General features: G+C 39.0%; 1 protein-coding gene across 1 annotated transcript in view; it reads right to left on the bottom strand.

Annotated features, from left to right (window-relative positions):
• cfap74 (cilia and flagella associated protein 74) overlaps window positions 1-14,417 on the bottom strand; it is a 138,786-nt gene that overhangs the window by 51,829 nt on the left and 72,540 nt on the right. Inside the window, exons 24-25 of the mRNA XM_016285216.1 lie at window positions 3,729-3,902; window positions 1,674-1,807 (exon numbers count right to left, since the gene is read on the bottom strand). Coding sequence (XP_016140702.1) covers window positions 1,674-1,807; window positions 3,729-3,902 — 308 coding nt within the window. The remainder of the gene's footprint in view (window positions 1-1,673; window positions 1,808-3,728; window positions 3,903-14,417) is intronic.

The following is a 14,417-nucleotide window of genomic DNA, read 5'->3' as shown; positions in this document are numbered from 1 at the left end:
GATTTCGAGTTGGCAGCACCAGGGCCATCTAGCTGGCTAACGATAACGTCAGCATTTTCTCGTCCTTTGATTGGATGGTCAGCATACTAGCTAGCAAACAGCATCACTGTAAATCATTTTATTAAAACTTAGTAAAACTTTTATTTCTGTTTCTCAGGTTTAGATTTTCAGTGCATTTTGAAAAAATATTTGCCTACTATATTTAGTAAATCTAAAAACAGTAGTCCGAATGACTGCGAAAAACAAGCACACACCTCCTCGGCACCGGCTCTGTGAAAGACTCCTGAAGATGAAAAACCACTAGAGTATGGTAGGTTAATTTTCATTTTTGACTCTTTTATCGCTTGATGCATTGTATGCTGATGTTATTTGCACGATATAAAGCCAGGTTTAAGTTTCCGTAAGAATATCTCCGTTTCCCGAGTGGAGCTATATTAGCCGGTCTTTTCTTCCGGCCGCAGCGGCTGACCAGCGGGGAGATGAGAGTCACAGAGGTATGTTGAAAACACATGTAATCACCTTATTTGTTTTATACCAATGCTACCTGTAAAGTATAAATACGTTTGGGTGAATAAGGCCCAATCCCAATTATATTTTATAGAGATGGATTAATTCATGTAGGACGCCACTGAAGGCCTAGGTGTAAAATGCACGGTCCGCTACTGATCTACATATATATATATAGGGATTATAGGCCAATAGGGATTTTGCCTAAAGGCCTTTTCACACTGAACGTGAAATTTGGCGCGAATGTTTGGTGCGATGACACTTTTAAATCGAAACAATAGATCCCTATGGGGCTATTCACATCAGGTGCGATCATTTGCGGCGAAAAGCGAGGATTTTTTTTCCATCCCGTGTGTCGATTTTTTCCCCGTCACTCCGCGATGAAACGGGCCGTCCAATGAGATTTGAGCTAAGATCATATGCCTGTAGCAGCTGCTGTTGCACAAAAAGGCTAGTGGTGGCACTGTTTTGAAAACCAGTGTAAACAAACAAACACCGAAGAAGAGTATCCCGCAAGAGAGAAGAGAGTGGATGCTGAGCGTGTTCACTCTCTAGATCTCTACTTCTAATTATGTTTTAGGATGTATTCTTCTAAGCATTATAGATAGTTTGTGTTTCTGGTGTAGAACCAAACTTTATTTATCTTAATTTAATGCTGTATATTGAGATACATGTCAGAGGAATGCATTGTTGGTCGGCGCCACCTAGCATGCAGCGTTACTTAACAGAAGGCGAACAATCGTTTCACACTCGGTGTGAAAGCGCCGTTTGTCGACTCAGTGTGAAATGGCCTCAAGGCGTCAAAATGGTTAAAAACGGCCCTGAGCAAACCAGAGATATAACCTGTGATGCGCTTTCCCCCATCTTTCTCGGAGTTAGTTTCAGCTTGTGATCACTCTATGATACAGAACACATTATACCGCTAATGGGTCTCTAACAGAATTTCTTCCTTAAAAATACATAAAATAAAACAAAAAAAACTAGATAGCTTTTTATGGTAAACTGCTCTGCATTATTTTGTAGAAATTCTGTACGCTATGCTCTCATTTCACTGAATTATATATCATACACTGTAAGTTTTGTGCTTTTTAGAGATATTTTGCATTGTTCAATATCTAAAAAATGTCGCTGCGTGGCTGACCTTAATGTAAACTGCTTTTTCTTACCTGTTAATGCTTGTTTTGCATGTGAGTGTGAAGTTGTATTCCCCTGCCTTTGACGGACTGAAGATCAAGTAAATCTCCATGCATTGTGAAGGCAGCAAAGTACCAAAACCATCATTAGGCTGGATGTCAATAAACTGAAGAGAAAGAAATATACATATTTGTACATGCATTTATATATCTTCTAGGCCTCTGAATCTTATAATCAAATTTAAATTTATAATTAAATTTAAGTTTTTTCTTTTGATGGAGATTTGATCTTTATAAAGTCTTCAGATGTTCTCTAAATCTGAGCACAGTTGAGCCAAACCCTCCTGTCACAGGACAAATCACAGACACCAGTTTTTTCCTCAAAACTCTTGATTCCTTCTGTGTATTTACTGTGCTTTGTCCTCACTTTGATTCATTTGGGCAAAATACTTACATACAGTACACACACATATATATACACATATACACACACTACCAGTCAAAAGTTTTGAACAGTAAGATTTTTTATGTTTTTTTAAAGAAGTATCTTCTGCTCACCAAGCCTGCATTTATTTGATCCAAAGTACAGCAAAACAGTAGCTGTCATGTCACGCTGTTGAGGGAACATGCTGGAGTCACAAGGAAAGGTTTAACAGTCTTTAATCATGAAACACAGGCTCTAATCCACAATAGGCACTTGAGCCAACACACGTAGAGAACGAGTAGACCTGACAAACACAAACTGAACAGACTAGGACTTAAGTACACAGGGAAATGGGGATAATTAACTAAACACAGCTGGAAACAAATGATGAACTAATCAGGGAACCTAATGGAAACAGGAAGGACCAAATAAGGAAACACAGGACTAGAAACAGGGGCAAAACACGACACAGAACAATCCAGAATCCTTACAGTAACATTTTGAAATATTTTTACTATTTAAAATAACTGTTTTCTATTTTAATATATTTTAAAATGTAGTTTATTCCTGTGATTTCAAGTCACACGATCCTTCAAAAATCATTCTAATATTCTGATTTGCTGCTCAAAAACATTTTTTATTATTATTGTTGAAAACAATGGAGTAAAAAAAATTTCCGGTTTCTTTGATGAATAGAAAGTTCAGAAGAACAGCATTTATCTGAAATATAAATCTTTTGTAACATTATAAATGTCTTTATCATCACTTTTGATCAATTTAAAGCATCCTTACTAAATAAAAGTTTTTCTATAATTTTAGGAATAAAGCCCCACCCCCCTCCCAAAAAAAAACATTAAAAAAAAACATACATTTACAGATAGTTCTAAAATTCAGTTTTCACTTTGTCATTATGAGGTACGGAGTGTACCTCATAAAGTATATATATATATATATATATATATATATACAGTGCACTGCATAAATGAGTACACCCCCTCTGAATAAATATAAAATATTTTAAAAAAGTTTTAGAGGGGATGTACTCATTTACTCATTTATGCTGTGCACTGTATATATATATATATATATATATATATACTGACTCCAAGCTTTTGAATAGTATAGTCAGTGTATAATTTTACAAAAGCTTTTAATTTCAGATAAATGCTGAACTTTGGATATTTCCATTCATCAAAGAATCCTGAACAGAAATGTACTCAACGGTTTTAAATATTGATAATAATAATAATAAATGTTTCTTGAACAGTAAACCAGCATATTAGGATGATTTCTGAAGGATCATGTGACACTGAAGACTGGAGTAATGATGCTGAAAATTCAGCTTTGAGCACAGGAATAAATTAGATTTTAAAATATATTCAAATAGAAAACATTTTAAATAGTAAAAATATTTCACAATATTACTGCTTTTGCTGTATTTTGGATCAAATAAATGCAGGCTTGGTGAGACGAAGAGAATTCTTTTAAAAAAAAACATTAGAAATCTTACTCTTCAAAAACTTTTGACTGGTAGTGTATACATATTTACATATAGCGCCATTGCAGTTTAATGTGTGATGATTATGCAGAATAAGGTGATAGCTTACGTGGCATTTGTTTAGCGTGGAGTTTTGTGAAGTGTGTGCACTCAATATTGTGCTCACCTTAGGATTACCCACAAAGCCAAACACCTGAGGTAATATGGAACAGTTCGTGAGACGCACTGCAATCTGAGCAAACTCATAAATGGAGCAGTGTCCAAAGTCCACCTCAGTGTGGTCGAACTGCAGGTCAGAGTTGGTGACAACCGCATGGACCATAAACAAGACTGGCTTGACCTAGTTAAAGCACAATGAACAATGTTATTCAGTGGAGTCATGTCTCCATTCTAAACATTCCTGTACAATTATGAAGGTTGCATTTTCATGTGACATACATTCAAGGTTAAATGTTTTTGATTAAAGATTACAAATAAAATAAATAAAAAGACAATAATAAAACAACAATAAATAACAGAAAATGTGTACTGATAAATCATTTATTGTAAATACTGCAGCATTCCATAAAAATAAGAATTGTCTGAGGGGGCTGCAGCACCCCCTGTTTTCACACGGTTGCAAATGCAACGCCAAGTTTGTTTATTTAAATTGATTCAGTTTTAGCATTTAATAATTTATTTGTAATGATCTCTGAAATGTAAATTGTAAGTGGGCTATAATAAACCCATGTTTATCTTTATAAACATGATTAATTTTACTTGTGATGTGATGTTTTCTATATGGGATGATTAGCCTAATCCTCATGAACACGTGACGCTAGCGCCCCCCCCAAAACGGACAAACACAGCACCCCCAACCAAAAGCATCTTCCCGTGCCCCTGAGAATTGTTCGTTTTGATTTCATGGTGACTTTAACAAAATTACATCTACCTCTCTGGAGGCCAATGGGCACAACGTACAAGTCCCACATGTAGCATGCTTTTAATCTGCAAGCTCCACCAGGCTACCGGTTTTTGACCCCAACAGTAACATGCTAGTCTCATTAGCTAAGACACAAATGTGTAAGGAGACAAGTATAAATTCTTGTTATACTGATGTTGGAGGATCAATCTTCAAATAAAAATATTGATACCAAATAATTAGTTTGGTTTGTTGGTAAAAATAAATAAATACTGTACATACTGTACCTGCACACATAAAATTAGAAGTAATAGAAAATGTATCTGACAACTCAAACACTGAGAACTGAAATGGTATTGACAGAGACGGAAACATCAGTAAACGCTATATAAAAGGCACAGCTAAATGTTATTGTGACACTTATTATAATGGGTCCATGTGAATATTGTTTAATTTGTTCACATAAATTAAAAGTCATTATAATATTTTTTATAATGTTCTGTAATTGTTTATAAATAATACATAAAAACAGGTTTAGGCCTGGCTTTCAAATATATTGTAAAATATATTGTAATGTTGTATGGCTGTATACTCATTTTATATACACATAAATACAGTATATACTAAAAAAATCAATTTAACAGAGGCATCAATATTATCAGTGACACTGGCCTTCATTTATAGTAGAATACTTAGTCAGTGTTTCCCCTAGGTTTACGCACAGAAAACCTTTTAAACCAGAAAACCTGTTTTTTTCCATTTAAATTTTTCTGGACTCCTTTTTAATGGTTAAATTAAATTGTATTAATAAAAAAGCATGTCTAATTAATTAAAATCATGAAACTTAAACAGTTTAACATCAATTTATTAAAAGTTTAACAAAAATTACATGTTTGGGACCCAACATTTTTTTATTTTTTCCAACCTTATGTTTTATTGTTACCAAATTATGTGTTTTAGCATGTCTAATTATTTGAAAGCATAAAAACAAGTTTAATTTATTCTTACAATAGCCTTATGATTTTTTTCCCTCAGAAATTCTGTGTTGTGTATTTACATTTTTAAGGCATAAAACATTAATTTAATTTATATTTTAATTAATGAAAATTAAACAAATTGTATTTTCTGGAAAATAAAGGGGAATTAATATTACAATTAAAACATTGAAGGAACATTGTATGATAGTTTTACTCAAATGAAATGGTCAAATGCTCATGAAGTGACTCTCAGAGCAGTTCTGGAGATGTTGTTCATGTATTTATGTCCTCATTAGTGAGATGGCAGACGTTAATATCACCAGAAGCGTCACAATCGTTTCAGTACGAGTAATACACAAAACCGTGCGTCTGCGCCATTCATTAACACAGAGACATGCAAAAATCATATTTAAATAGTTGTTTTGCGGCTTAGGGGGAAGTCGTGGCCTAATGGTTAGAGAGTAACCACCCAAAGGTTGTGGGTTCGAGTCTCGTACCGGTAGGGATTGTAGGTGGGTGGGTGGAGTGAATGTACAGCGCTCTCTCCCACCTTCAATACCACGACTGAGGTGCCCTTGAGCAAGGCACCGAACCCCCAACTGCTCCCCGGGTGTGGGTGCACGGTTTGTGTGTGTTCACTTTGGATGGGTAAATGCAGAGCACTAATTCTGAGTATGGGTCACCATACTTGGCCACATGTCACGTCACTTCACTTCACTTAATATTCACAAATACTAGTGGGAGTGGGAGTGTGCACATCGGGAGATTGCAAAACAGAGAGTGTGACCATGTAATGTAGAGACAGAAATCAAGCGTAGCGTTAGTTCTGGCAGGGCACGTTAGTCAAGCTCGCATCAGCTGACTCTCAGCTGATCCCCATCTACCTATAGGAATACGACACTGTAGGGATTTCTATCATGAACGGACACTGATATGCCCCTATCAGCCATCATGAGGTCTGGATTAATCTAATCATCTTTTGTATGAGGACTACAACTTATAGCTTCCTCGTGATGTCTTGTGACCACCAATGAATGTAACTATTATATCCAAACAGGAAAAAGACAGTAATTTAATCACGCCCTCAGGCCTGCCAGCACGGGACCTATACGTGACTAACACATGATTCCCCTCACATCCTGCATTCCAACAGAACCGTGCTCTGGTCGTTGCAACAAAGGGACACGAAACTTACAACCGACATTCAACAGATAATCATTTATGCGCATAACAGGTCAACCAGATTCACAAATAATATGTTGTATGTCTTATATATATGCTTGACGTGTTTCATGTAATCGGTGCAACTTTAATCAGTGTTTATTACCCTATTTAGGAAATAAGGTTATTAAAATGTGTGTAATATGTGAAGTTTAATCTTGAACGAATGGGCACGACAAATGCAGAATGTTGAAATAAAGTAAACTTTAATAGTAGGTACAATATTTGCATTTAAGAGACTTTATAGAGGTATTAACAACTTTTATAGGGGTCCTCATGTGATGAATTGAAGCCTCTTGTTAATGTATGCACGCTCCACCTTGCAAGAAGCCGATTGGAAGATCGCGCCGTAGGTTGGACGTATGCCACGGATCAAAACCCCACTGCAAGGCAGATTCAATTGCTTCTCGCTGTTTACTCTCTCGAGTGAAGGCTTTTGCAGCTTGCTCTCCCAAATGCAGGCTCTTCGCCACTTGGAGAGCACTCTAACTTGTGCTCACAAGCTGAACCATCAGGCGATCGACCATATAGAACTCAAACACTTCAGTTGACACTTCGCGATCTTCAAAGAATTTAAAGCCTTGCAAACAGAGACTTTTCAGCAGAAATGCTCAAGCCTCTACGTCATCAAGAAAGCAACCAATCCAACGAGGGCTTCCCCAAAATGACGTCATCCAAACGTCATTCCGACGCCAGTTCAACAGCCAATCAGCCACGGAATCCCCTCCAGTAGCCACGAGGAACAACTCAGCTTTCAGCAAACGCAAGTACAAACAAAATCTTCTATCTGCTGAACTGACGCTGGTGAATTGAGTTAAGCAGTAAAGATAAGAAAATATCTGCTTTGTGAATTCTCTCAGGCTGAATTTAAAACCACTCGTGAAAACGAGTTAGAACTTTGAAACTTCATGCAATTCCATTAACTCACTTCTGAACTGTATATGTGTGTGTGTATTTTAGCTTAGTTTTAATGTAATCTAGAATAGCCAATAAAATTTGTGTTTCATTTATAAAGAATCATTGTCTGGTGTCATATAACTTTAAAGTCAAAACCTTTGCCAAAGATCACGTTACTTAGCTCGTAGCTTACTTATCAGAGAACGTATTACCCGTGGCCAGGGAAATACAAAGATTCAAGTTGTTAAAATATACTGAGATCACCGGCTCGCTGGACGACCGTTGATTTAAAGTGTAAACTATCAGATTTGAATTCAGTTTTAATAAGGTGGACCTCGAATTTTCAGATTCGAGTTCTTTCAAACCCTGAATGAATTAATAATAATTAATTCCCTAATAAAATTAAGTAATCAAAGACATTACAACACCTATCTAAGCATTCATATATAAGGTCCCTCAGTTATATCAGCAGTTTTCGCATTGCTCAATAGCTAATTAAATGGCGAATTCGGCAGGCAAAACACCATCTGCACTAGGAATCGGGAATTTAGAGAAGTTGAATTCGTTTCCTCAATGGTCTCACCTCCGATTCATTCAAGTTCATTAACTTGAACACGTGAATTCACCGCATTGATCACAAGCTGCCTGATTCGGAAGTGACTGAGTTAGCATTACTTCACGCATCTCTACATTATTGTCATGGACTCCACGAGTTATGTGACTGACTCAAGAACAAGTTCAGATGGGAACTTCATCCCCAAGAAGGATATCAAGAGATCAAGCATACACTTCACAGATGCTATGTTTCACTCTCTCGAACATCTTCACAAGCTAAGTTCCATTTAATGCTCTCAGGTTATCTGCAACATGCGTGTTGCTAATGCCGAGTTCACACTGCACGATTTTCAAACTCGTCGGATCGCCGTTGTTTTCACACTGCGTGACTATCTGGGGTAGCATTCAGTTGCTGCTGTGTTCACATTGCACGATGGATCTGCGAAAGGGGGTTTCACATTGCATGACTTCACAATAGGAAGAATCGCCGACAGCTCTGTCTGGTGCAGGGTTGCCAGGTTTTCGCTACAAAACCCGCCCAATTACTACTCAAAATGTAAGAAAATAGCCCAATTGCTTTCGAGGGGGTCCCCCAGTAAAATCGCGTTCGGGGAGTAAAATAAAAAAATTTTTGGTGGGGTTCTCCTGGTCAGTGGCGGCTCCTCGGGGGAGGCAGGGGAGGCACAGTCTTCCCATAATTTTAAGGTGAAAATGGGAGGAGGACGATTTAATGTTAATAAAATTCACAATTCATTTCAGTTCATGTCTCAGAATGTGTATTTTTGTTTGTAAGAGCGGAGCTCTCATGCCTCCTTTGGTAAAAAAATGAGCCAATCACCATCGAGTGTTCACTTTCAGCGCTGAGGAGTGTTGAGAAAAGAAACCTCGCAAGGGAGGCTAGCCTCCCTTCTGATATCAACCAATCATCACAGAGACATAAATTATGTGATATTAGTTTGAACGTCTGCCGCTGCGCTGATAATGTACCAAGTACTTATGATGAGTAGTGATATTGAATATTTGATTGCCAACAGATTTACCAAGCTGTCATTCAAACAGTATATATACAAATTTAGGGAAAACAGCCTAAGCTGGATATAGGCTAACGTTACAGCAGTCGGCTTAATTAAATGGCGCAACAGGCAGCTCTCTTTTAACACAAACTTTTAAGAAGGGATGGATGTTTGCTTTAAGTGATAGGCCAGGTAAGTGAAATTATATTATCTTGCTGTATGTATGTCGTTTTCTTTACAGTTTCTGACTAAAGCAACCAAAAAGCCATTTTAAAATGGTTAAGCAATAATAATAATAATCGGCAGGGATCCCAGACCAATACAATTAGTGTGCCTCCTCTATTTTAAAACCCACGAGCCGCCACTGCTCCTGGTACAATTCACATTCCAGGGAATATCACGTTATTGGGGTCGCTTCAACCTGCTGACATAAAAAACAACCGGCGGCAATCGCGGATTTGGCAACACTGGTCCGCAAACTACGTTTCATATAACGCCTCCCCGAACTTCCCGCTGCCCTGTATCTTGGTCTCTCATTGGCTGTAGGTCATCGCCAATGTGTTTTTCAGTCAGAACTCATTTCACACAGCGTGATTGAGAATCGACGACAGCTCCAGATATTTAGCATGCCAAATATTTCACGGGCGTCGGCGACACATCGGTAATTCCCTCAGATCGCGTCTTTGATATTTCACACTGCGTGATTGTCACTCGCATGAACGAGCACAGATTTGCCTCCGATTTCGGGCATTTGTCGGCAATTTTGCAAAACCTGTCGGCAAGTGAAAATTTGGGCTAAAATCGTGCAGTGTGAACTCGGCATTAGGCTATCCGTGTTGTTTAGGCTCATTTAGTTGTTTTCAGTTAAATGCTTGTACTAGTTTAATGCGAATGTGTGGTACTTATCTGTTGTCACTGGCAACATGCTTGTCACTGCAATATGCTGCGCTTAAGGGGGGGGTCTAATGTCATTTCATGCATTCTGAGTTATTTACACTGTTAAGAGTTGGATTCTTATGCGTGCGCGCACTCAGCGACCCAAGCGAGAGCAAGAGCGCGCCACTTAACGTGTTTCTTCCATTGTTACGGAAGTCATCGGCAGCGCTGCAGTTAGGCAATTTTGCAAAACCTGTCGGCAAGTGAAAATTTGGGCTAAAATCGTGCAGTGTGAACTCGGCATTAGGCTATCCGTGTTGTTTAGGCTCATTTAGTTGTTTTCAGTTAAATGCTTGTACTAGTTTAATGCGAATGTGTGGTACTTATCTGTTGTCACTGGCAACATGCTTGTCACTGCAATATGCTGCGCTTAAGGGGGGGGTCTAATGTCATTTCATGCATTCTGAGTTATTTACACTGTTAAGAGTTGGATTCTTATGCGTGCGCGCACTCAGCGACCCAAGCGAGAGCAAGAGCGCGCCACTTAACGTGTTTCTTCCATTGTTACGGAAGTCATCGGCAGCGCTGCAGTTACTTGCTCGAGAAGACTAGGATGTTCGAGAGGAACTACACTAGCCTAGGCCACAACTTCCCCATATACTGCTTAATACAGCGCCATCTGTTCATGAATAAGTTCAACATTAGCATATGCTATTTAAATACCAATAAAGTGGGGGTATATATGCTTTTATCAGTGTTTTTTAAAACGTGACTCAATATAATAGAGTGACTACACTAAAAATGCCCCCTTAATATAATGTCAGGGGAAACACTGTTAGTAAAAATGCCATTAGATAAATGTTTAAAATACCAAATATTTTAATGTATGTTGTTTCCACATTAATTTGATAAAAAATGTATATGCAGTCAAATGTTAAATACGATCCATTGCTTTAATTACAGAAATCTGCGGGATTAATTAATTATTTTTTAATCAATTGATAGTCCGAGTCAGATTTAAGATTTGGTTGGACCAATAATGATTATTCTTAGATCTAAAATAAATGAAGGTTTATGTAATAATTTTATTGCATAAAACTTTAAACTATATTCACAAATGTAAGGGATTGTGTTTTAGTTCTGTGACCTAGTTTTCATTTTGCTGCTATGGTTTCTCATCGATTTAGTTATGTGTTACACCTGTTGTTAATTTAGTTGATTCATTCATTTGTATATTAATCCCCTTTATTCCTTTCAGTCCATTTTCAGTTCTCGTCGTGTTTATACCAGCACACTACAGACTGAGCCTGCTGCGATATAAGAGCCAGAGCGGATACCTGATCCACAGATCACCCGGGAGCCTAAGCCAACCACGTCTGTTTAGGTGTGTGAGCCAGCAACATCGCCAGTTTCTGTGGCCCTATGAGTGGAATATGAGGGGATGGAGTGGAGCCCGTTTCATTACCCAACACCCAACAATCAATGAAATCTATGTTCCTACCCGCCTCCCACTCCTACCTCCTCTGCCTGTTCTGAGTCTACAGAGAGATCTGTGCTTTAATACTCCGTCTGTTCTATGTCGATCAAGAAGATTGTTACTGAGATATTTGTCTGTCCTGTATCTACCTAGAGATCTATTTGTGAAACTCTTTAATTTAGCCATGCCTTTTTCTCCCCTCAGCCCTTCGTATCCAGATCAGTTCACCATAAACTAGCCTTAGGCTGAGTGTTCACCAGTCCAACCCTGAATTGATGATCCACTAGCTCCACCCAGAACCTCCATGCCAATCACTCCACCTAGGCCTGTTGACCAGTCAGCTCCATCATGGCTCCTCGCTCCCTCGGCTCCATCGGGCTTCCTCATCCCTCCGACTCCGCCTTGGTCAGTCATCACTCTGCCTGCACCATAGACTTCTGGGCCTTCAGCTGTGCTTTGTCCCTCCACCCCTTCAGCTCTGGTGGGCTCCTCCTTCCCTCCAGCTCCACCTTTTTCCTTGGATGCTCTGGCACTCTGGCTCCACCTCAGTTGTTTGTCACTGTGGTTCCATCTTGGTCACCTGGACCCTTGTCTCCACCATGGCTCCTCCCTTGACTCCTCCGTGGGCTTGCGTCATGGAAGTCTGGCTGGAGAGTCCACCCTGGCTTCTACCTCATCAACTCATCTCTTGATTATACCTGTGCTATCTCTGGTCCTGCCCTGCATCCACCTCCTAAGCACCTTCCCGCCCTCCTCTGGGACTTTGATTATGATCTTTGGTATGTTTGACTTGAGATGCTGCTGCGCAGATTAATTGGTGTATGGCAAAGTACTGCAATAGCAATTTGAAAGCAATCGGACACATCATACAGCACGGATGAAAAATATCGCCTACAGCTCAACCTGGCAAAGACTGAGCTTCTTGTCTTCCCTTCCACTATGACTCTACAGCAGTGGTTCTCAAACTGGGGTACGTGAGGGGACGGAGGGGGGTATGCGAACAAAATTCTGAGTTTTGGCATTCATTTAATTCTACCCCAACTTAAAGTAACATTAAAACCGAACATGTCTTTCTGACAAGCAAAATGCCGCTTCTAATGTAAAAACAGGAAAATGGGGGTGCTGTAAACGGTCAAATACATGATATCCAATCAGCTTACCTCATCTTTTGCTGTCAAAACTGACGACATCCACACAAGCAGTGTGCATGTGATAGGATGCCCGCTGAATATGCTGCTTTAGCAAATCGCGCTGCTTTTCAATGTATCTTTAAAGTAGATCTTCGCTTAATAGCATGAAGAGCAAATATTGACACGGACTGTACATTGAGATCGATTTAAACTCTCTTCGATACAGACACCCTGTGTGAGTTATTGTTTCATGTTTAAAATACGCGCAATAATGAGAATTTCCCTGAATATCCAAACGATGTGACATTAATTTTTAGAACAGTTCAACAAAAATAAGGTAATATTAAGTGAACATTTTACATTTTAAATGTAGCCTACATTTTAAACAGAATATTGTCATGTTTGTTATATTTTGCAACAAAATAAAAATAGTTCCAACGAAATCCGTATCATCTGGTGTGCAACTCCAAGCAAGTGGTGTTTAGTTAGTGAACGAATCTGCGGCTTTGAACGATTCGGAGAGTCAGTGATTAATAACCCATTCATAAATACAGCATTTTGCTTCGTTACTGAATGAATGAATGAATGACGCGACACCTGGCTCATTAAGACAGTGACTTGCCGCCACCTATTGGCGGTTTTATTTTTAAGTCTACAAGTAGGCTATTACTTCGAGTTGCCATCATTTATTGCTATATTTATTATATTAACAATACACTTAATGGAAAGATACAATTAATAAGGATAGAAAATCTTTGCCTCTATAAAGGTCCAAAAAATGCACCTGTAAATCAATTTAAGGGGGAAAATACTGTCCTTTAATAGAAAAGGTGTAACTGCAGTCTAAGTGGAAGAGAGGGGGTACACAGAAGAATGTTAAATGCCCCAGGGGGTACACCGCTGTAAAAAGTTTGAGAATCACTGCTCTACAGCATGATTTCTCCATCCAGTTAAGTTTATCAACAATTACCCCATCAAGTTCGATCAAAAATCTTGGTGTAATCTTTGATGACCAGCTGACTTTCAAAGACCACACTGCAAAAACTCCTTGATCTTGCAGGTTTGCATTGCACAACATCAGAAAGATCATCCCAAGATCAGGAGCATGCTGCACAACTTCTTGTCCAGGCCCTTGTCATTTCTAGGCTGGACTTCCATCATGCGAAATCAAACCTCTACAAATGATTCAGAATGCAGCGGCACGACTGGTCTTCAACGAGCCCAAAAGGGCCCACGTCACACCTCTCTTTATCTCCCTGCACTGGCAATCGGTTGCGGTTTGCATCAAGTTCGAGACATTGATGCTTGCATATAGAACAGCCACAGGCTCAGTGCACTCCTACTTCCACTCACTCTTACGAAGCCTGAGATCTACAGGTGAGCATCGCCTTGTGGTACCATCACAGAGAGGCACAAAATCACTTTTCGGAATATTTTTGTTCACTGTTCTTGGCTGGTGGAACGATCTTCCCACCCCCATCCGGAATGCTGAATTCCTGGAAATTTTCAAGTGACAGCTGAAAGCTCATCTTTTTCATCAGCTTTTGATTGCATCCTTAAAAAAAAATCTCTCTTTCTCAACCCCCCCCCCGCTAGGTGAGGACTGTGGTAGTAACAACAATGTAGTTTATTTACAGCAATCTAGCAAACTGAGCTGCCACAAGAGCTCTAATCAAAGAATAGATTGAGATCGTTTGGGGCCACACTGAAAAAATTTGCATTTTTAAATATGTGGACCTCATGCATACGTAGCACCATCCTGCAGTAAGTTTGAGTTGTCCAAACCCACTGTTTATTCTATAGCTGCC

The sequence above is a fragment of the Sinocyclocheilus grahami genome, unplaced genomic scaffold (genome assembly GCF_001515645.1).
Source record: "Sinocyclocheilus grahami isolate Dianchi unplaced genomic scaffold, SAMN03320097.WGS_v1.1 scaffold194.1, whole genome shotgun sequence".
NCBI lineage: Eukaryota > Metazoa > Chordata > Actinopteri > Cypriniformes > Cyprinidae > Sinocyclocheilus > Sinocyclocheilus grahami.
The sequence above is the reverse complement of the archived record's forward strand: the minus strand, read 5'-3'. Positions and strand labels throughout refer to the sequence as shown.